The 22,714-nt window shown below is 40.4% G+C and overlaps 1 protein-coding gene across 1 annotated transcript; it reads right to left on the bottom strand.

Moving 5' to 3' along the window:
- Window positions 1-412: 412 nt before the first annotated feature.
- Window positions 413-1,582, bottom strand: LOC138878201 (uncharacterized). Its single transcript, XM_070157867.1, has 2 exons — window positions 1,204-1,582; window positions 413-477 (listed from the first exon to the last, which is right to left on the bottom strand). Exons 1-2 carry the CDS (start codon window positions 1,580-1,582, stop codon window positions 413-415), a joined length of 444 nt encoding a protein of 147 aa, XP_070013968.1.
- Window positions 1,583-22,714: the final 21,132 nt, after the last annotated feature.

Raw genomic sequence — 22,714 nt, 5'->3', positions numbered from 1 at the left:
GAAAATAGTAGTAGATTCATGAAATATAGTCTAAACTATGTTAGAATCACTTACCCTAATAATTTCCTTGAATAACCCTCGAAAAATCACCTCACATAGAGATCTCAAAGTCCCAAAATTTAGAATGGGATAAAACCCTCAACTTGGCCCTTTTTTTGCCCAGCGATTTCTCCTCTACGGGCCTCATGTCGCACATGCGATTCTGCACCTGCGAAATTTCCCTCGCAGGTGTGGAAATGACTTAAGAGGGATGGGTCCACATCTGCGATGAATGGGCCGCACCTATGTGTGCGTGCCTGCGGAGCACTGTCGGTTTCTGCGGTCTTCCTCCGCGCCTGCGATTCCTTAGGCACATCTGAGGGCATCATAAATGCGGAATTCTCCTTGCACCTGCGACCCTTGACCATACATCCTAATCTGATTCTGCACTTTCCTCTACACACGTGCGATCCCGCACTTGCAGTCTCCCTACCGCAGCTGCATAAACAATGAAAACGAGAAAAACTTCAGTAATTTGCATAAGTCCAATTTCAATCCGTTAAGCATTCGCAACACACCCAAGCGGGACCTCAACAAAACATAACAACAAGTCCTGAAATACCATACGAACTTAGCCGAGCCCTCATATCACATCAAACAATGCTAAAAACACAAATCACTCGCTAATCCTAACATAATGAACCTGAAACTTCAAACCTCTACAACCGATGCCGAAACCTATCAAACCATGTTCGATTAACCTCAAATTTTACACACGAGTCATATTCAACATTATGGACCTACTTCAACTTCTGGAATCAAAATCCGACCCCTATATCAAAAATTCCACCATCGGTCAAAATTTCCAAAAGTTCGATTTTCGCAATTTCAAGCCTAATTCAGCTACAAACCTCCAAAACACAATCTGAACACGCCCTAAGTCCAAAATCACCCAACAGAGCTAACAAAACCGATGAAACTCCATTTCGAAGTCGACTTCACACAGTTCTGACTCCGATCAAAATCAGCATAAGCATCCGTTTAGGGACTTACTATCCCAAAATACTCCAAAAAAACTCCTGGCAAGTCACATAAGCTGAAAAGGATACGGGGGAAGCAGTAAATAGGGGATCAGGGCTATTGCTCTCAAAACGACCGGCCGAGTCGTTATATCCACCCCCTCTTAAAACAATCGTTCGTCCTCGAACGAGCATAGAGACATACCTGATGTGGTTAAAAGATGAGGATAACAACAATGCCTATCACGCTCGGTCTCCCAAGTCGCCTCCTTGACTGGCTGACCCTTCCACTGAACCTTCACTGAAGCAATGTTCTTTGACCTCAACTTTCGAATCTGCCTGTCCAAAATAGCCACGGGCTCCTCAACATAAGATAGATCCTTATCCAACTGAACTGAGATAAAATCCAACACATGATACGGATCACCATGATACTTCCAGAGCATAGAAACATGGAATACCGAATGAACTACTGCTAGACTAAGAGGTAAGGCAAGCTTATAAGTAACCTCCCCAACTCGCCATAACACCTCAAATGTGCCAATAAACCTTGGGCTCAGCTTGTCCTTCTTCTCGAATCTCATAACGCCCTTCATAGGCGAAACCCGAAGGAATACCCGCTCTCTAACCATAAATGCAACATCGCAAACCCTCCGATCCGCATAACTTTTTTGTTTGGACTAGGCTGTGCAAAGTCTATCCTAAATCACCTAAACCTTCTCCAATGTATCATGAACCGAGTCTATACTCAATAATCTAGCCTCGCCTGGATCGAACCAACCCACTGGAGACCGGCACCGCCCACCATATAGAGCCTCATGCGGTGCCATCTGAAAACTTGACTGATAACTACTTTTATAGGAAAACTCCGCAAGTGGCAAGAATTGATACCAAGAACCTCCAAACTCCATCACACATGCACAAAGCATATCCTCTAGTATCTGAATAGTACGCTCAGAGTGTCCGTCCGTCTGAGGGTGAAATGTCGTGCTCAACTCAACCCGAGTATCTAACTCATACTATACAACCCTCCATAATTGTGATGTAAACTGCATAGCCCAATCAGAGATAATAGATACCAGCACACCATGAAGCCTAACAATCTCGCAGATATAAACTCGAGACAGATGCTCGGAAGAATAAGTAGTCATCACAGGAATGAAATGAGCTGACTTGGTCAGCCTATCTACAATCACCCAAATTGCATCAATCTTCTGCTGAGTCTGTGGGAGTCCAACAATAAAATTCATAGTGATCCGCTCCCATTTCCACTCCGGAATCTCTAATTCTGAAGCAATTCACGCGGCCGCTGATGCTCATACTTCACTTACTGGAAATTTAGACACCAAGCTACATATTACACTATGTCATTCTTCATTCTCCTCCACCAATAATGCTGCCTCAAGTCTTGATACATCTTCGTAGCACCCTGGAGAATCAACTCACGCAATCTGTCCACATTGGGCACACATAGCATGCCCTATATCCTCAATGCACAATCATCCCCAATAGTGACCTCCTTAGCGTCACTGTGCTAAACTGTGTCCTTAAGGATGAGCAGATGGGGGTCATCATACTGACGCTCCCTGATACGATCATAAAGAGAAAATCGGGAGACCACACAAGCCAAAACTCGACTCGGCTCAGAAGTATCCAGTCTAACAAACTTGTTGGCCAATACCTGAACATCCAATTCCAATGGCCTCTCTACTGCTGGTAAATATGCTAAGCACCCCAAACTCTCTACCTTGCGACTCAAGGAATCGGCCACCACATTGGCCTTCCCGGGATTGTATAGAATAGTGATATGATAATCCTTAAGCAGCTCTAACCACCTCCGCTAACACAAGTTAAGATCTTTCTACTTGAATAGATGCTTCAAACTCCAGTGATTAGTGTAGATCTCATAAGGGACACCATACAAAATAGTGTCGCCAAATCTACAAGGCATGAACAATAGCTGCTAACTCAAGGTCGTTGACACGATAGTTCTTTTCATGCACCTTTAGCTATCTGGACGCGTAGGCAATCACCCTGCGGTCCTGCATAAATGCAGTGCAGATACCAATCCGCAACGCATCACAATAAACAGAATAAGACCCCGAACCTGTAAGCAATACCAATACTGGGGCTGTAGTCAAAGATGTCTTGAGCGTGTGTAAGCTCTCCTCGCACTCCTCTGCCCATCTGAATGGAGCACCCTTCTGGGTCAGCCTGGTCATAGGTGCTACAATAGATGAGAATCCCTCAACAAATCGACGGTAATACCCTACCAAACAAAGGAAACTCTGGATGTCCATAGTTGAGGATGGTTTGGGCCAACTCTACATTACTTCCACATTTTTTGGATCCACCTTGATCCCTTTACTCGACACTACATGAGCCAAAAAATGTCACTAAATCTAACTAGAATTTACACTTTGAGAATTTTACATATAACTTCTTTTCTTTCAAGGTCTAAAGCACAGCCCTCGGGTCTGCTCATGATCCCCCCGACTCCGGGAGTACACTAGAATATCGTCAATAAACATAATGATGAAAGAGTTAAGATAAGGTCAAAATACATTGTGCATCAAATGCATAAATGCTGCTGGGGCATTGGTTAGCCCAAATGACATCACAAGGAACTTATAATGACCATACCGAGTCCTAAAAGCAGTCTTTGGGATATCTGGCTCCTGAATCATCAACTGAGGATAACTTGAATGCAAGTCAATCTTGGAAAACACTCTGACACCCTGTAACTGATCAAATAAGTCATTAATATGAGGCAAAGGATACTTTTTCTTCATTGTAACTTTGTATCAATGCACATACGCATAGAACCATCCTTCTTCTTCTTCACAAACAAGACCGGAGAACCCCAATGTGACACACTGGGATGATGAAGCCCTTATCAAGTAATTCCTACAACTATTCTTTCAACTCCTTCAACTTAGGAGGAGCCATACGATATGGAGGAATAAAGAAGGGCTGAGTGCCCGGCAACAATCAATACCAAAGTCAATATCTCTGTTAGGCGGCATGCCTGGAAGGTCAGCTGGAAATACATTAGGAAATCCCTCACTACTGGGACTAACTCAACTGTAGGGGTATCAATATTAATATCTCTCACATAAGCTAGATACACGTCACAACCCTTCTCAACAATTCGTTGAGGTTTATGAAATGACATAACCCTGCTAGGAGTGTAATCTGAGGTACCCCTCCACTCTAATTGCGGTAAGCCTGGCATAGCCAGAGTCACGGTCTTGGCATAACAATCAATAATAGTATAATAGGGAGATAACCAATCCTTGCCCAAGATAATATCAAAATCTACCATGCTGAGCAATAACAAATTGGCTCTAGTCCTAAATCCCCTAATAACAACCAAACACGACCGATACACACGATCAACAATAATAGAATCTCTCACGGGTGTAGACACATAAATAGGAGAACTCATAGAATCATAGGATACACCCAAATATGGGGCAAAATAAGATGACACATAGGAATAAGTGGAGCCTGGATCAAATAAAACTGACACATCTCTATAATTGACTGAAAGAAGACCTGTAATGATAAAGTTGGAAGCAACTGTCTTTGTATGAGCAGGATGAGCAAAGTATCTGGCCAGACCTCCCCCTCTAGGGTGACCTCTACCTCTCCGACCTCCACCTTGAGCTGGCTGAGCAAGTGGAGTGGTAGCTGGTGTTGTGATCATAGCCTGAGGACCCGATGGAGCCCGTGGTGTCTGAGAAGTCTGTAGAGGTGCACCCCTCCTAAGTTTGGGACAATCCCTCATCATATGGCAAGTGTTGCCACACTTAAAAAAAGCTCTCGGAGGGCGTAGCTGCTATGCCTGGTTCAGGCCAGGTCTGCTGGATTGACTGCTGGAAGCACCCTATGCAAGAGGTACACTAGACACTGGCTGTGCATAATAAGGCTCCTGAGGCCTAGGATTAGTTGGAATACTACTAGCGGCTGGAAGAGCTTAAAGAACAGGGCAACTCACATAGCCCCTACCATGTCGAACTATAGCTGGGGCACGAGTACCAGTATAAGAGCCAGATTCTAGAGACCTCTTGGCCTCTTTCTCCTGATCAAGCATGCCCTCCACTCTCCTAGCAATACTCACAACCTGCTGGTATGAGATATCTATCTCCTACTCCCGGGCTATGCTAATCCTGATGCTAGGATTTAGCCCCTTAATAAACCAATGAACCCTCTCTCGAACTGTAGCAACCAAGGTAGGTGCATGTCTAGCCAAGTCATTGAAACGAACTGCATACATTGACATAGTCATAACATCGTAGCACAACTGCTCAAACTCGGCGCGCCCTACATCTATGAGTCTCTAGGTAACATACTCCCTCAAATACATATCCGAGAACTGAGTCCATGTAAGTAAAGTTGCCTCAACAGGACTGTCCAACTCATAAGTACACCACCACTGATAGCTTTCTCTTCTAAGCTGGAACGTAGTGAAAGAAACCCCACTCGACTCCGCTATGCCCATAGTATGAAGGATACAGTGGCACTCCTCAAGAAACCCCTGAGCATCCTCTGATGCTTGTCCACTGAAAGTAGGAGGGTGGTACTTCTTATACCTCTCAAGCCTACGCTCCTCCTCCTCATAAACTGTTGCCCTACCTTGAGGCTGAATTGGGGCTACTTGTGGCATTGGTATAACTTCTGGAATCTGCTCGACCTAAACCCACTACTCTAGGGTACGGGGGACGGAAGTTTGTGCTCCTCCCCTGGCCTGAGATGTGGTAGAGCCAAGGGGACTCATCCCAGCTGTTGGTGGCTCCTCTATAGCAGCTCGTGCGGATGCTTTGACTACACCACGTGGATGTCTTCGGCTTCTACCCCAGCCCCTATCTCTAGCGACTCTAGCAAGGGGCGCGGGTGTCTAGTCATCTGATCCGGTTGTACGTGTCCTCACCATCTGTGGGTGAATAGAAGACAGAAGTTTTAGAATTTCCAAATCAACAATTTCGCACGAAAAGGATTCAAAAGAAATGAAATATTTTTTCCTAACAGTTCCATAGCCTCCTGAAGATAAGTACAAATGTCTCTGTACCGATCCATGGGATTCTACTAAACCTACTTGTGACTCATTGATGACATCCAAATCCACTACAAAAAAGTAAATGGATACGGTCGCATGCAATATAATTTACCCAACTATGAGTCGGGGTCGAATCCCATAGAGAACAATATGTATGCAATTAGGAATGTAAGAGAATTATCACTTATCGCGCAATGCCAAACTAAGAATTGATTTGAGAAAATATTTTATACCTAAATGCGAAAATGTAAACTAACCTAGAAACCAAGTAAAATGATCAATAGCTACAAGTATGAATGCATAGGGAATTACACTCAAGTAATGATCCAATGTATTTCACGATTTTACAAATATGAGCAAGTTTATCTTAATTAGCCACGGATAATTCTTAATTAGCTTCTTCCGAAGACTAACAACACTTCCTAATTGAATTATCCCTAAAACAATTAAGAGATTAAGCACACCCGGAATGGCTACAAGTAGTTAAATCCTATCCCTGGGTAGAATCTATAAAATGAGGGTTAAAACCTCATGTTCTTGTTAATTAATCTTTCCCAACCCCAAATTATCTCTTCCAAATAAATTCGGAGTTAATTGGCGAGTCCTAGGGTTAGCCAATCCCTTTGGAAACATTAAAGAACAATAATTATTAAAGTAACAATAACTCACTTCATAAAAGATAAAAATCATTCAATACATAAGCACAACAAGGTACTTAATCCACACTTTAAGCAAGAATATTTCCATAAACAAGATTCAAGTGTTAGAAATAAATACTACACACTTAAATATTCAATACAAGGCAAGGAAATAAAGAAATAAACATAAATGGGTAAGAAATCCTTAACCACAAGCTTGAAATCATCAAAACCCAAGTGTGTGTGCAAAACCCTAGCTTCAAGACTTGTTCTCTCTAGTATATGGAACTGAAAATAAGCCAAAGATCTACCAAATATCTACCAAAAATCTGCTTGGACGAGTATAAAAATGGTTTGGAAATGAGAACATGTGAAATTCCTAATTTACCTAGGTCTGATGCCCATTGGCCGCATCTGCGGATGAATTCTCGTAAATGCGGTTCCACAGATGCGGATACCTTATCGCAGAAGTAGGATGTTGAAATATTCTTGACACCGCAGATGCGGACTCCAAAAGCGCAAATGCGCTACCATAGAAGAGGAAAATGACTCGCAGATGCAATTCTTGGCAAAAGGTCTAGCTCCGCAGATGCATTTCCACTCCCGCAGATGCGGGGTCGCTTCTGCGACAACTCTTCTGCAGATGTGGAATCACTGGAGTGTTTTGCATTGCTTTTACCCTCTTTTTCTCAATTCCACTTCAATTCAATTCAAATCACTTCATAGCATCATTTACCTGAAAATCTAACAGTACACACCATAAACGACCTCATATTATAGTTAAAAGATATAAAGCTAAAGAAAAGAGACTAGAATGAGTGGTAAAATCACCACTCATCACCCCCAACTTAAAGCTTTTGCTTGTCCTCAAGAAAATCAAAACCAACATTTCAATGAGGATTTACCATTCAAAACACAAGTGGTATTGCTATTATTTACAAATCACATTCTCCAATTAGGCACCATACTTATGGATTTGGTTGGTACTAATAACTAGGCCCAATTATGTGTATCTTTCCCGAATAACTCATCATTTAAAAACAACTTCAAGAATGTGTAAGGGAGTTTCAAAATAGTCAAGTGACAAGAATAAGCCCCAAGAAGTGACTCAAAAGCACTAGTCCACTACATATGCTCAACTTACTCAATTTCACTAATCCTTCCTAATTCATGTGCCCTCACAAGAAAGAAAGTCCCAAAATCACTATATTTACAATACAACATAAGGGACAAATTTACAAAGACACTCACTCTCACAAAGAATTTCAAGTGTTACAACATCTCATACCATAAGCTTGGCCTTATTTTAATTCATCGCCTATTCAAGAATGTTCGGTTGGAGATCCCATGGGGACTTTTTAAGCTTGTAATGTAGGTTTAGGGAAGGGTCGGATAAACATTTGGATACAAGTGACTTCACCCTCCTTGAAAACTACTCACATTTGTCTTTCTTTTTGCACTTTGTTTCTTCTCAAACTACATAACTTCATTGGCATCTAGTTACCAACATAGAACCACCTTAAATACCTCTCTAATTTTCTTCAAGGCTCCATATTTATATACATACATATATTTCTCTTCTTTTTTATTTTATTTTTTATATACACATTTTTCTTTTGGAGCTTGAATAATTTAATACGAACATTTTGAGGTACATGTTCCTACACTCAATGTACAACCTTACCAATTTCCACTTTGACACTACACCCTCAACTTAGGGTTTTAGCCTCATTCTCAATGTTCAAGGAGGGACGGGTTCAAAAGAGGGAGTTATTTTACAAAAAGGGAAAGATTTGTAATGAGGTAGCCAAAGAAAAGGTTAAAGGCTCAAATAGGGTACTAGTGATATCATTTATGCAATGATAGGCTTGAAAGGCTAAAGAGGTTTTCCAAATAACACAAAGAATGCCTGAGATCATTCCTCCAACAAAACATACTATCATTAGCATTGAAAGACCAACCAGGCAAGTTCTAGATGATAGAAGCAAACACAAGATTTATTTGTACAAGCACTAACACACATGGAATATGAATTAATCAAGACGGATCAATTATTTTCTAATAAAAACGTCTAGAGAAATATTATTCAAACTAGTGGGCAATGAGTCACTAAAAGAGCTAAAATTTTATCACAAAAATTATTCTTCACCATGCAACTTACTTGTTTTATTTCAAAACCAAAATTCAGAGGGGTATTCTTAATTAACATTTCACATACAAGAGACTAATTTTATTAGTACCAAATAATCCAAAAGTCTCCTCCTAGCAAAACAAGACTAATTCCCTTAAGAAAGTTATCACGCCATCTATCATAGGGAAAAGTCACCCGGTTCACTTCAAAATTGTTCCTTGGGAAAGAACCGTAGCATGAAGAAAACCCAAGGAAATAATAATAATAAAAATACTCAAAGAACAAAACTACTAAAAAGGATGCTAAAATAAAAGCGACTAATACAAATAACAACAAGCTACTAAAAAATCACGAAAGAAAGCTAAAAATAGACTAATCACAACAAGCTCATTAAGAGTACCTGCTACACAAAATAGCCTGGCAAAGGCACACAATATCCAAAACAACAAAGTAAGCCCGGCAAGGGCACACAATATCGATAACCACAAAATAAGCCCGGCAAAGGGCACACCAATATCATAGTATGAATAAGTATACTCCTACAGCCACCCCAACTAAAAATATTGCAGTGTCCTCGTTGCACAATATCAAATATAAAACACAAATAGTTTGAGGGTTTCCCTGAGGTCTGCATCAGACTAGCAGACTGTGGGAGGACGGCTGATCAATTTGTGCTGAACTTGTGGCCTCATCATCATCATCATCATCACCAGTAGCCTATGACATGAAGTAATACACCTCGCTATCATTTTTGTCCGCCACTGGTATCTTCTTGCCTGGGTTTCCCCATTTGAAGATGGCCTTTATGCCTCTCCACATTTTTATCATGAAATTGCTCTTCTTCTTGTTCTTCTTCTTCTCCTTCTCGAAGTCTGACTGGAGATCTGCATGCGCCTTGGCTAAGTTGCCATAGGTTATCTCAAGTCCGGTCACTGATGTTGCCATCTTCTCATAAGAATCTTACTGACTCTTCTGCGCATCTAAGTAACTCTTCATTTCTTTCCTGGAGAAGTACGAGGGTCCAGGCTGGGAGGATGAAGGCCCACTCGAAAGCTGTGACACTAACTCCTGGATAGATGCAAGCTCAGAGTTTAGCACCCCAAATGGTCCCTCAGGTGCAGCTGCCTGTGAAGATGACTATGAACCCACAGCCGTGGTAGTGACCTTCCTTTTCTTGCTTTTGACTGCACTACCCTCTCCTGTCACTCTCAGTGGATGAAAAGGTTTATCAGCTAGTAGCCATCGATCGGTGCTACACACCTCAACCTCTGCTCTCGTGCACTGCTGTGTGATCAATGAAGGGAACATCATCCTTGCATCCTTGTCCCGCAAATACTCCCTCAGCTCCCACAAGATATAGTAACCGACATTCACAGGAATGAGATCCAGGAGGCATGCAATGATCAATGCCCTGGTGTAGGAGACATCTGAGACATTTCCACTAGGAGACACCCTGTTGCATAGGATGTACAACCACATTTTCTCTTCACATGTGAAGTCAATTGACCTCAAACCTTTTCTCCTGTTTCCCCATTTGACTCTCATGCTTGGAGGGTAGAGTTTGGAGACAAGCCATTCCCTATTGACACATTGATCTTTCTCTTGCACTGGCTCCATTGGATAGTTATGAATCCCCAGAATGTCATTTATCTGTTCTATCCCAAACCTTACCAATTTTCCTCGAATGATGAGTTGTGGGTTGGCAAAGTCTGTGCGCTTAAGGTTAGCATATAATTCGCGAACCCACTCCTCATTAGCTTTGCATGGAGTGGGAATGAAGCAAGACCATTCGGAGGTATGAAGACAGACATATAATCTAGGAGCTTCTCGGCCAATTTTTCTTCGTTGATCCCCTTTTCAATCACTATCCTTTTATTGACGAGGTTGTCATAATATCTACGATGATAGTCAGCCGACATGAAGCGATATTCATCAAACGGTTCCTCAACCTCCTCCTCACTTTCATATTGTTGTGGGGCATTTTCGCTCATGTTCGAGTCCATTTTAGCTCAAAGTACCTTCCTAAAATCAAAACAAAGTCAGTCGGGCAATAGAATCATTTTAAGCAATTCAAAACACTACAACTAGGCCAAAGAATCAGGTTGAATGGGCCCGGGAAGGCCCTATTGCAAAGCCACTGAAATTGGCAGTTCTGCCCAGTTTTTGCATCTGCGGAACAGTAACCGCAAGAGCGGTTCCGCTTCTGCAAAATTTCAACCGCATCTGCAGTTTTTCTCAGATTGGCCAAACCGCACCTATGGAGTAACCATCGTAGGTGCGAGACCGCATCTGCAGTACTCGTGAAGATGTTCAACGGCCCAGAATATTTTTTTTTTTTTTTTATTCTTAAACCCAATATTGGCACCTAATTTGTACTCAAGACTTCTAAATTAGTGCACTACATGAAATTTTGATTCTATTAAGACCAATTTTGTGGTACTTAGCAGGAAATTTTCTTTTAAACATTTTATCGAACACCTTGCAAGAAGTTTAAAAATGGCCTCTTATTTACACAATTTGGGTACTCAGATTTCCCATAAATTTGTTTCATAATATACAACACACACAAATGCACTCTCAACCAATTTTCCTACCCTATTTTCACACAAATCAGAAGGGAATAGGGAAATAGGGGACATGGCCACTATTAGGGCTAAGAAAAGAAGAATGGGAAAAGAGAAGACAAAGGGAGAGATAAGTAGATGAGAACTAAGAGAAAATACATGAGTCTCGTGTGAGTGCAGTAGAATTCACAAGCAATGGAGGTTTTGGAGTACGTTAGAGATGGGGGAGTTTAGGGTTGGGGGAGCAAATTGCAGAATATACCTATGAGAAGAGCAGTATGTAGAGAATACAGACTTTTATTTTTTTAAAATTGCTTGATTTCCGCATCTGCGGTAATTTCCCGCATCTATGGTGCCGCATATGCGGCCAGTAGCATGCTTCTGCAGAAATGACCACTTCTGCGGTAATGTAACCGCTTCTGCGTGACCGCATTTGCGGTCCAAATTCCGCAGATGCGGTTACACCAGAAGATTGATGCACAGATTTTTCAGCTACTAGTTTTGGCCCTCCGGATCACTCCAACCTATTCAAATCAACTCCAAAAAATCTAAAACTCGGCAAATTAGTCACAAATAATATTCTAAGCTATTCTAAAAAAGAAAATTTCAAAAATGACTAAAAAATTTTAAAAAACGATGTGTTGCCTCCCACCAAGTGCCACATTTAAATGTTGTGGCACGACGCAACTCAACTTTACCACTTTTCTTGCCACTTGGATGATATGAACTGGGCACCTAGCTTAGAATCAAGCTTGTGACCCCGAGCGATGGGGGGTGGTAAGTCGATGATCAAGCCAAACTTTAAATTATTCATTTTGCACTTCTTGGCTCTCATGTGAGGAATGCCATTTTGCTTTCTTGTTCTCTCAAATTGTAGGATGTATGGTATGAGTTTTTCCTTCTCGCAGTCCTTCATTGATTCATGTAGTTCAACTTCCATATCACCACACAATTCCAATGTTGAAAAATGCTTGGAATGTGACTTCAAATCTCCAACTTGCAATTTTTCTCGGATTTTGACATCTTCTTTTTCCCCCAGACTAGAGTCAATCTCAACCAAATTTCCATTTACACCGGTTGAATCTAATTCCATATTTTTCTTGGCATCACTAACACTCATGGAGTTGGTTGGCGGATGTTCAATTCTTGAATCCTCAAAGTACAGTTCACTTTCTTCCTCGAATTCGGACTCTTCTTGGCTTCCTTCCACATTCTCAAGTTGGTGGGCATAGTGAGCCTCAACCAATATTTTCATTTGCTCTTCCAAAGTGCGGATGTGTTCATTATTGTGAACCAAGCCTTGTTTCAAGTCCTCGAGTGCAAAGTTGTGCTTCTCCTCATTTTGAAAAATGGTCTCCAACATGAGCATCATCTTCTCATCTTGAGCATTTGAGAGTTCTTCTTGGTTTTGATCAAGTGCCAAGGAAGGATTTTCAGCTTCCACATCTAAGGAAAATTCTTGGCTATCATTAACTTCCGAAGATTTTTGGTCCTCTAAAGCTTCAAACATTGCTCCCATTTGTGAGTGCAACCTTGCAAGTGCCAAGTAATTTTGGAGACTATTTTCCAAAAGCTCCTCCAAGGCACTTTGTTCTTTATTTCCTCATTCAAGTAGTCATTCTAACATGAGCTTGAACTCTCTATTTTGACAATGCTCAACTTCTTCCACTTCCATGGCCCAATAATTTTCATCACAAAAAGTTGAATCATCATAGCGGGTGCTTGGGGAAGGGAAGGACAAATAAGCACAATCATCCCAATGACCATTTTGAAAACCACACTTATCACAAATACTCCACTCATGGGTTTGAGATTGTGCGCACAATCCACCCCCAGGAGAATTTAAACAATTTTGCCACGAGTGTGGTCCTCCACAATAAGAACAAGGGTTATCAAAGTATGAACAACTACCATCCGACCAATTATCATTAAATGATGCCATTTTTCAAAAATAAGAAAGTAAACAAGAAACAAACAAAAAAGTAGACCAAGGTAAGAAAGATTAATTACAGAAATATTCACAAGTTTGGACCAAAGCACTTGCGCTTATTTCTCAAACAACCTAAATTATGCCAAATTGTTCCCCAGCAATGGCGCCAATTTTTGATGACGTCCAAATCCACTACTAAAAAGTAAATGGATACGGTGGCATGCAATATAATTTACCCACTTTAATCCAAAATTTAAGCAAGAATATTTCCATAAATAAGATTCAAGTGTTGGAAATAAATAGTACACACTTAAATATTCAATACAAGGCAAGGAAATGAAGAAATAAACATAAATAAGTAAGAAATTCTTAACCACAAGCTTGAAATCTTCAAAACCCAAGTGTGTGTGCAAAACCCTAGCTTCAAGACTTATTCTCTCTAGTCTATGGAACTGAAAATAAGCCAAAGATCTGCGAAAAATCTGCTTGGACGAGTATAAAAATGGTTTGGAAATGAGAACATGTGAAATGCCTAATTTGCCCAGGTCTGATGCCCGTTGGCCGCATCTGCAGATGAATTCTCGCAGATGCGGATACCTTATCGCAGAAGCGGGATGTTGAAATATGCTTGACACCACAGATGCGGACTCCAAAAGCATATATGCGCTACTGCAGAAACGGAAAATGACTCGCAAATGCGATTCCTAGCAAAAGGTCTAGCTCCGCAGATGCGTTTCCACTCCAGCAAATGCGGGGTCGCTTCTGCGACAACTCTTCCGTCGATGCGGACTGGAGAGTTTTGCATTGTTTTCACTCTCTTTTGCTAAATTCTACTTCAATTCAATTCAAATCACTTTATAGCATCATTTACCTGAAAATCTAACAATACACACCATAAACGACCTCATACTATAGTTAAAAGACATAAAAACTAAAGAAAAGAGACTAGAATGAGTGGTAAAATCACCACTCATCACTCACAACACCTATGATCCTAGAGCTCTAATACCAACTTGTCACGACCCAAATCTCTCTCCGTAAGATGTCGAGACGACACCTAGTCTCTACAACTAGGTAAGCGTAACATTTGCGGAATAATGAGAATGATAGTATAAATCTAATAGCTGTGTGCAACAAATAATTAAATACAGATAGAAATGCTACTCGGCATGTACAATAACCAACTCTCAAAATATACATAAAACTCTCCCAAAACCCAAAATGCCATAAGTCACAAATTTCTAAGAATTTGTCTAAATGTTCTATACATCAGTATTTAAAAGAAATAAAGGAAGAATCAACACAAAAAAATAGAGGGGGACTCCAAAGTCTGCGGGTGTGGGCAGATGTACCTTGAAGTATCCGGAGCAGCAACAACTATGCAACTAAAAACGACACTGGTAGGAGGTTGTAAGGCCTCGTGGAAATTTCTACTCAAAAACCCAAATCTCGTGATGCCAAGATAGGATCATGTGTTAGAAATTAATAAAAGCTCGTCGCGGTTCGAACCCTTTGGATTGATCGGTGCACTAAAAAGTTAAGAATTATGTTTGCCATAAAAGTGCATTTCTACGGTCCATTATGCGGTAGCATAATAGGTATGTGGACTGCATAGTCTCCGCAGAGCCAGTCAGTGTGTTGGTTAATTTGAGGCCAAATATGCGGTCAATTATGCGATCGCATAATCAATATGCGCCGCATAGTCATCGCATAATCCCCTTGGAATTTTTATGAAGGGCAATTCTGCGGTGCATTATGCGACCGTAGAACAGGTATGCGAACCGCATTTCTGTCGCATACCCAGACAGTTTGTCCAGATTTTGGGAGCATTTTTGCGGTCCATTTTGCAGGCCGCATGTCCATTATGCGATCGCATATGCGATTGCAAATCGTGTCAGGGCTCCTATTTTCTAACTTTTATAACCCGACCCCATCCCATTAAAAACACCCCATTAGACCATTTTCCTATTATTTCTCGGCATATAGAGTGAGAGAAGAAGTTCTAGAGAGAGAGAGGGAGTGATCTTCATCAAGTCCCCACTCCATCCTTGCCCCAAATCCTTGAAGATTGTCAAGTGAAATTGCTAGGTCTTCACCCTAAGAGGTAAGAGCTTGTACCCTCATCTATAATTTCAAAATTTCCATTAAAATAAGTGATTAGCAAGGGGGTTCATGGGTATAAGGGCTGATAATCTTGCATGCATAAAAGATAATGGGGTATGGGGTGGTTGTGAACCAAAAGAGATAACAATTGTGGTATAGGATGATGAAAATCTCTCACAAAAGTGTCCTAAAATCACTATGCACACTTAGTGCTTGATAATTTACTTAAATGAGTTAGAATCTCATTCATGCCTCTAATTCTTGGTTCAACTTGTAATTTTCATAAAATAGATTGAAGTTTCTAGGAAATTCCTGAATTTATTATAAGGAATTAAGGAAAGCTCTACTGAGGTATGTATGGCTAAAACCCCATCTTTTAGAAATTGAGCTCCATTGATGTTTGTGTAAATGCGGTAAGATTAAGGTTGGATTGTTATATTGATTGTTGTTTCACATGAATTGGAGTTGCAACCTTATAGGAGTGAAAGAAGTGTCTCAATGTGATCGAAGTGCTATTCTTGATAATTTGGAAAGGGTGCAATGAATATGAATCATGTGTTGAAATGCCTAGACCTTAAATTAAGACTGGAGCTGCATATGTTGCCATCTATGTGAAGTCTCATCTATGCTTACAATTTTATTTGCTCTTGTGTTCACATATTATCCTAAATTACAAACCTAAAATTGAAATTGGGAATGATGTGAGATGTGGCCTAGTGCCAAATATATGATGTGATAGTTGTGGCCCCAAGTGCCTATGAAATTATATATGTGAAATAAAGATTGAAATGAGATGATTGATGGAAAAGGAAAATGCCTTGGTAAGGCGGCCTAGCCGATCGGGCCGATATCGGACGCCATGCCGCACACATGGTGGTATTGTATTTTGGATTGAAGTATATGTCTCAAATAAGGAAACCTAGCCAATTGGGTCGAGATCGGACTCCGCTCAAACTAAAAGCTATGGGAAAATTATGTGAAAATTGTATGATTCTTTTATTTGATAATGTTGTGATCATTTAAAGTGTTTGAGTTATACTTGTGAATTCCTTATTCTTGTATGAAAGTTCTTTCTATCTACATGGTGTTTAGTCATACATACTAGTACTATTCCATGGTACTAACGTCCCTTTTGCCGAGGGCGCTACATTTTTAAATGAATGTAGGTGGCTTCATAACGGATAGTGCCGATCGTGCGTAGCGGAGTGTCCTCTTCTCAAAATCTTGGTGAGCCCCTTTCTCCTTCAAGGGGTTATGTTGTACATCTTTTGTTATAGATATTCACTTTTGAGGTACAGTCGGGGCCTTGTTGCCGGCATTGTCATACTTGTCTTTTGTATCCTTAGAGGCTCCGTAGATGTTTGTGTTGGTTATGTACGGGTGTTGGATGGGTCTATGGACTATGTTGTAATTCTAACTCTTGTTTCTCTAAAGTGAAATTGTATGGAATCTTTGAAACTTAACGACGGTTTAAGGTTGTGATGTAAATTTAACTAACAATGTTGAATGTGCAATCTTTCCTATTGCTTAAACAAATGAAAGCATGGTTTCCTTAATCATATTGAGTCGAGAAAGTGTTCGATAAGGCTTGCTCAGTTGGGTTCACTCGATTGAGCGTCGGTCGCGCCTCCCGAGGTTGGGGCATGACAGAGGTACCTAGATCTGCACACAAAAACATGTGCAGAAGAGTAGCATGAGTACACCACAATGGTACCCAGTAAGTGCCAAGCCTATCCTCGGTCGAGTAGTGACGAGGTCAGGACAGGGTCCTACTGGTATATATATTAAATAAGGTAGAATAAAATTATCGCAGTATAATAAGATACTAAAATTTAACAAAAAGGAACTCACACAAAAATAATAGTACAATACACAGGAATAACCGCAGGGGATCTCTCGAGATATCGTCTCATAGTCCCATATGTAAATGTGTATGGGGATCTCCCGAGATACCGTCACGTAGTCCCAAAGTAAATAAGCAGGGGGGATCTCCCAGGATACCGTCCTGTAGTCCCAAAGTAAATATGCAAGGGGGATCTCCCAGAATATCGTTCTGTAGTCCCAAAGTAAACATGCAACTTAAAACAAGGGAAATAGCAGTTACAACAAGAAATCCTACAGTTTAGACTAAGTACAAGTCAAGGAAGGAGCCGGAATCCACTAAACATGTTGCATAGAGTTGAGATAAGCATTTAAGACACGTAGATATGCTATTTTAGGTTAAACAGGATAACTACACGTGCTAGTATAACTCAATTAAGTAGAAACAGGTTAGTACTCGGTAAAAAATAGATTTTACAATAATAGCCCGTGTACACACTCGTCAAATCACGTACACGGCGCTCACACATCACAACAGTACCAAATCCTAAGGGGACTTCCCCCACACAAGGTTAGGTAAGCCACTTACCTTGAACCAAGCTCAATCAATCTGTAACAATGTCTTTTCCTTAATTATCCAACTCTGAATGGCCCAATTCTAGCCAAACACAATTACATATCAGAAATACAACTATAATAGACTAACCTACTTAATGAAATCAAGAATGTAATACGAAATTCGAAAATTGCCCAAAAAAGCCTCCCGGGCCACGTCTCGAAATCGGGTAAAAGTCAAAAATTACGAACACCTATTGACTCACCAGTCCAACCATACATGAATTACTTAAATCCGACCTCAAATCGCCTTTCAAGACTCAAAAATTTAGCCTAGGAAGTTTCTACCATTTCCCCTTAAATTTCCAACTTAAATCCCTAATTAGATGAGGAAAATAGTAATAGATTCATGAAATATAGTCCAAACCGGATTAGAATCACTTACCCCAACAATTTCCTTGATGAACCATTGAAAAATCGCCACACACCGAGCTCTCAAAGTCCTAAAATTGAAAATGGGATAAAACCCACGACTTGGACCTTTTCTGCCCAACGATTTCGCATCTGCGGGACTCCTGTCGCACATGCGACACCGCACCTGCTGAATTTCCCTCGCAGGTGCGTAAATGACTTAAGAGGGCTGGGTTCGCATCTACGATGAATGGGCCTCACCTGTGTTTGCGTGCCTGCAGAGCCCTGTCTGCTTCTGCAGTCTTCCTCCGCGCTTGCGGTTCCTTAGGCGCATCTGCTAGAATCGCAGATGCGGAATTATCCTCGCACATATGACCCCTGAACAAACATCCCAATCCTCTTTTGTTCTTGTCTCTATGCACGTGCGATCCCGCACCATCAGTCTCCCCACCGTAGGTGCGAAAGCACCTAAAACCAAAAAAACTTCAGCAATTGGCATAAGTCCAATTTCAATCCGTTAAGCATCCGAAACACACCCGAGGCCCCCGGAACCTCAACCAAACATACAAATAAGTCCTAAAACACCAAAGGAACTTATTTGAGCCCTCAAATCACATCAAACAACGTTAAAAATATGAATCACCCTCCAATCCAAACTTAATGAACTTGAAACTTTAAACTTTTACAACCGATGCCGAAACCTATCACACTACGTCCGATTGACCTCAAATTTTTTACACATGTCATATTCAACATTACAGACCTACTACAACTTCTGGAATAGGAATCCAACCCCGACATAAAAAATTCAACCTCCGGTCAAAATCTCCAAAAATTTGATTTTCGCCATTTCAAGCCTAATTTAGTTACAAACCTCCAAAACATAATTCTGACATGCCCCTAAGTCCAAAATCACCCCAACGGAGCTAAAGGAACTAACGAAACTCCATTACGAAGTCATCTTCACATAGCTCCAACTATGGTCGAAATCCTTAGACTTAAGCTTTCGCTTAGGGACTAAGTGTCCCAAAATACTTTGAAACCAAAAACAAAACCTTCCGGCAAGTCACATTAGAGGAAAATGATACGAGGGAAGCAGTAAATAGGGGATCAGAGCTATCACTCTCAAAATAACTGGCCGAGTCATTACAGTGACGAGGTTTAGAAAGAAGGGCAATTTGAGCCCTAGATATATCGGACCTTTCGAGATTTTTGAGAGAGAGGGTGAGGTGGCCTACAGTTTGCATTGCCAACTAGAATATCAGCAGTTCACCCGGTGTTCCATGTCTCCATGCTCCAGAAGTATCACAATGATTTGTCCCATATGTTAGATTTCAGCTTAGTCCAATTGGGCAAGGATTTGACTTATGAGGAGGAGTCGGTGGCCATTCTGGCCCGACAGACCCAGAAGTTGAGGTCTAAGAGTTATCCTTCAGTCAGAGTTTAGTGGAGAGGTAATCTGGTCGTGGCAGCCGCGTGAGAGTCTGAGACCTACATGCGGAGTAGATACCCACACATTTTCACCAGTCCAGGTACCTTTCTATGTTCGTTCGAGGATAAATGTTGTTTTAAAGGTGGAGAATGTGATGACCCGATAAGCCATTTTGAGATTTAGCCTCTACTTCCATATTTCTAGGCCTGAATTAGATCCCTTTAGTGTCTCTCGATTTGTGTGTGTAGTACGTGTCTTTAAATCTTTATGTGAAAAATTGAAAAAATGTGAATTATTGCCTTAAAAATGGTTTGAGTTTTCTACGGTCAACATTTTTTCTAAACGTACCCAGATTGGTATTTTGACGATCCCGATGGGTCCGTATCATGATTTGGAACTTGGGTTTATGCCCAAAATTAAATTCGGAAGTCCGTAGTTTTTTGAGTCATTTTGCCGAAAACTAGAATTTTGAAAGTTGAAATATTATCAAGTTTGACCGTAAGTTGACTTCTTTGTTAACGGGTTCGGATTTTGATGTTGAAACTTAGAATAGTTATGTATTGTTATTTGAAACTTGTCTGAAATATTTGGTTCAATAGGGTGTTGATTTGACGTGATTCGGACGTCCGGTTGTAAATTTGAGAGTTCTTAAGTTTCTTCGAAAATTCCATACATTTTGATGTCCGCTTTGTGGTTCTAGCTGTTATTTTATTTCTTTGATCACACGAATGAGTTCATATGATATTGTTACACTTGTGTGCATATTTGGTATGGATCCCGATGGGCTCAGGTGAGTTTCGAATGAATTTGGATTTGGTTGGATTAGCTGGTGCACTTCTGGTGCTGGTGCTCTGCTGCAGATCTCGTATTTGTGAGTTCTGCCTCGCAATTGAGAGCCTCTCTTTTGTGAACAAGTGTTTGCATTTGCGAGCATGGGCTGGATTGAGTGGTTTCACACTTGCGAGGAATATGTTCGTATTTGCGAACTGTCAGTGATCGCACTTGCAATCTCAAATTCGCATTTGCGACTCAGTAATCCTTGAGCAGTCTTTGCATTTAGAAAGAAATGGTTGGCATTTGCGAAGGATGGGAGTTCGCTTTTGCGAACCAAATGTCTCATTTGCTACTTTTGTAGCTCTAAGATAGGTTTTGCATTTGCGACCCTTCTCTCACATTTGCATATAAGACACCGTAATTGCGGCATCCGTAGCTGGGTTAAAGAGGGGAAAACCACACTTAGCTCATTTCTCACAATTTCGCAACCCTAAACACCCTAGAGGCAATTTTTCAAGAGACTTTTCTTCCCAAATTCATTGGTAAGTCACTTTACTTTTCCTTTCGATTACCCATTACATTTCATGACATTTCAACATTAAATCTAGGATTTCCAAGGTTGAAATTAGAGATTTGGGTAGAATTGGGAATTTTTTAAAAATTGAGATTTATAACTTGAATTGGGATCGGATTTCGAAACAAATCACATAACCGGGCTTGGGGGTGAACGCGTAATTACATTTTGGTCCGAATCTCGGGTTTTGACCAAGCGAGCCCCAGGTTGACTTTTTCAAAAATCATTAAAACTTCAATCATTTTCAATCATGGTAGTTTCTACGACTATTTTGAATTGTTTGAACTATATTTGGTTAGATTCGATTGGTTTGGAGGTGAATTTTAGGGAAAAGCCCCGGTTGAGCATTAATTTGATTGCGTAGCGAGGTAAGTGTTGGATCTAACCTTGACTTGTCACGACCCAAAAATCCCTCCGAAGGAGTCGTGATGACACCTAGTCTCTAAACTAGGTAAGCCTAACATAAATTGAAATAACGTTGATATTTACTAACTTTAAATTAAATTACTTTGAACAAATTACAATTCCCATAACCGGTGGTACAAGTCACAAGCCTTTCTAAGAGCAGTTATACAAAATAAATACATCACTGCTCCGAAATAAAAAGGAACAAACGGAAATAAGTACAAATGAAGGTGACTCCGAGGCCTGCGAATGTTGTAGCAGGTTTGCCTTGAGTCTCTACTGCAATGACCCGCACAACTACTACCGATCAAATAACTGGATCTGTACACAAAAATGTTCAGAAGTGTAGTATGAGCACACCATGGCGGTGTCCAGTAAGTATCAAGACTATCCTCGGTGGGATAGTGACGAGGAACAGTCCAGACACCTATTGGTCAAATAAATTGAACAGGATTTGATAATAAACTATTAATCTAAAAATGACATAGTAATATCAACAGCAGAGAAAGAGTGAACTACAATAGTAGAAACATTAAATAGAAACACGGGTGGAAACCAAGATAACCAAATAAATTAACACCAACATAGCTGGAACACAGACAAGTAAAGGAAAATGTACTCAAACAAGGAAGGCGATGCCATCTCAATAACTTATATCGTTTCTTATGCAAAATTCCTAGCTATCTCAAAGATCGATGTCTCATATCATAACCTCAATTACCAAACTTTTAGCACACCCGGCACCTTGTGCCCACATATTTCTATCTCACTTTACATAACAACGTTCTCATATTACTCAGTTCATAGGGTCTATAACCAATGCAATTAAGGTGTTCAAAGAGTTTGATTTACATAACATAAGTGGAGTACATTTTCTAACCAATTAGGAACCCAGCAGGAAAAGATGAAGTTATTTTTCTTGAAATTATTTAAATAAAGAAAGTACCATTTTCAATTAACGTACAACATCAATGAAATATTACCTTTAACAAAAAATTTAATAATTATCTTAGTAGAAATTCCATTTTTAAGTAAAATACAACCTTTGACGGTTTAAGAAAATTTAATTGAGTAACTAAATGAATTGAAGATGAAACAATAATTGAAATTTGAAGTATAAAAAAATATGTAAATAAATACGGCAGAGAATTGAAAACATGGTGGGGTTCCTTCACAAATATCATAGCGGTCTGAACAGTTAGAACACTTGAAATGGTAATAACAAATAAACATAGTAAAACGAAGGTGCACGACACCAAAATCCAATTACTAACAAGGATAAGGAAAACAAACACAGAGTTTCACTTTCATTTCATATC

The sequence above is a fragment of the Nicotiana sylvestris genome, chromosome 9 (genome assembly GCF_000393655.2).
Source record: "Nicotiana sylvestris chromosome 9, ASM39365v2, whole genome shotgun sequence".
Lineage (NCBI taxonomy): Eukaryota > Viridiplantae > Streptophyta > Magnoliopsida > Solanales > Solanaceae > Nicotiana > Nicotiana sylvestris.
Note: the sequence above shows the minus strand (reverse complement) of the source record. Positions and strands in the feature narration are given on the sequence as shown.

What these genes read in the sequence shown, in the direction of transcription:
- LOC138878201 (XM_070157867.1), bottom strand. Translation starts at nt 1,582, where the DNA reads ATGAGATTCGAGAAGAAGGACAAGCTGAGCCCAAGGTTTATTGGCACA. An exon ending in TCATCTTTTAACCACATCAG is followed by an intron (nt 478 to 1,203) that starts GTATGTCTCTAT and finishes TTGTTTATGCAG; the next exon opens with CTGCGGTAGGGAGACTGCAA.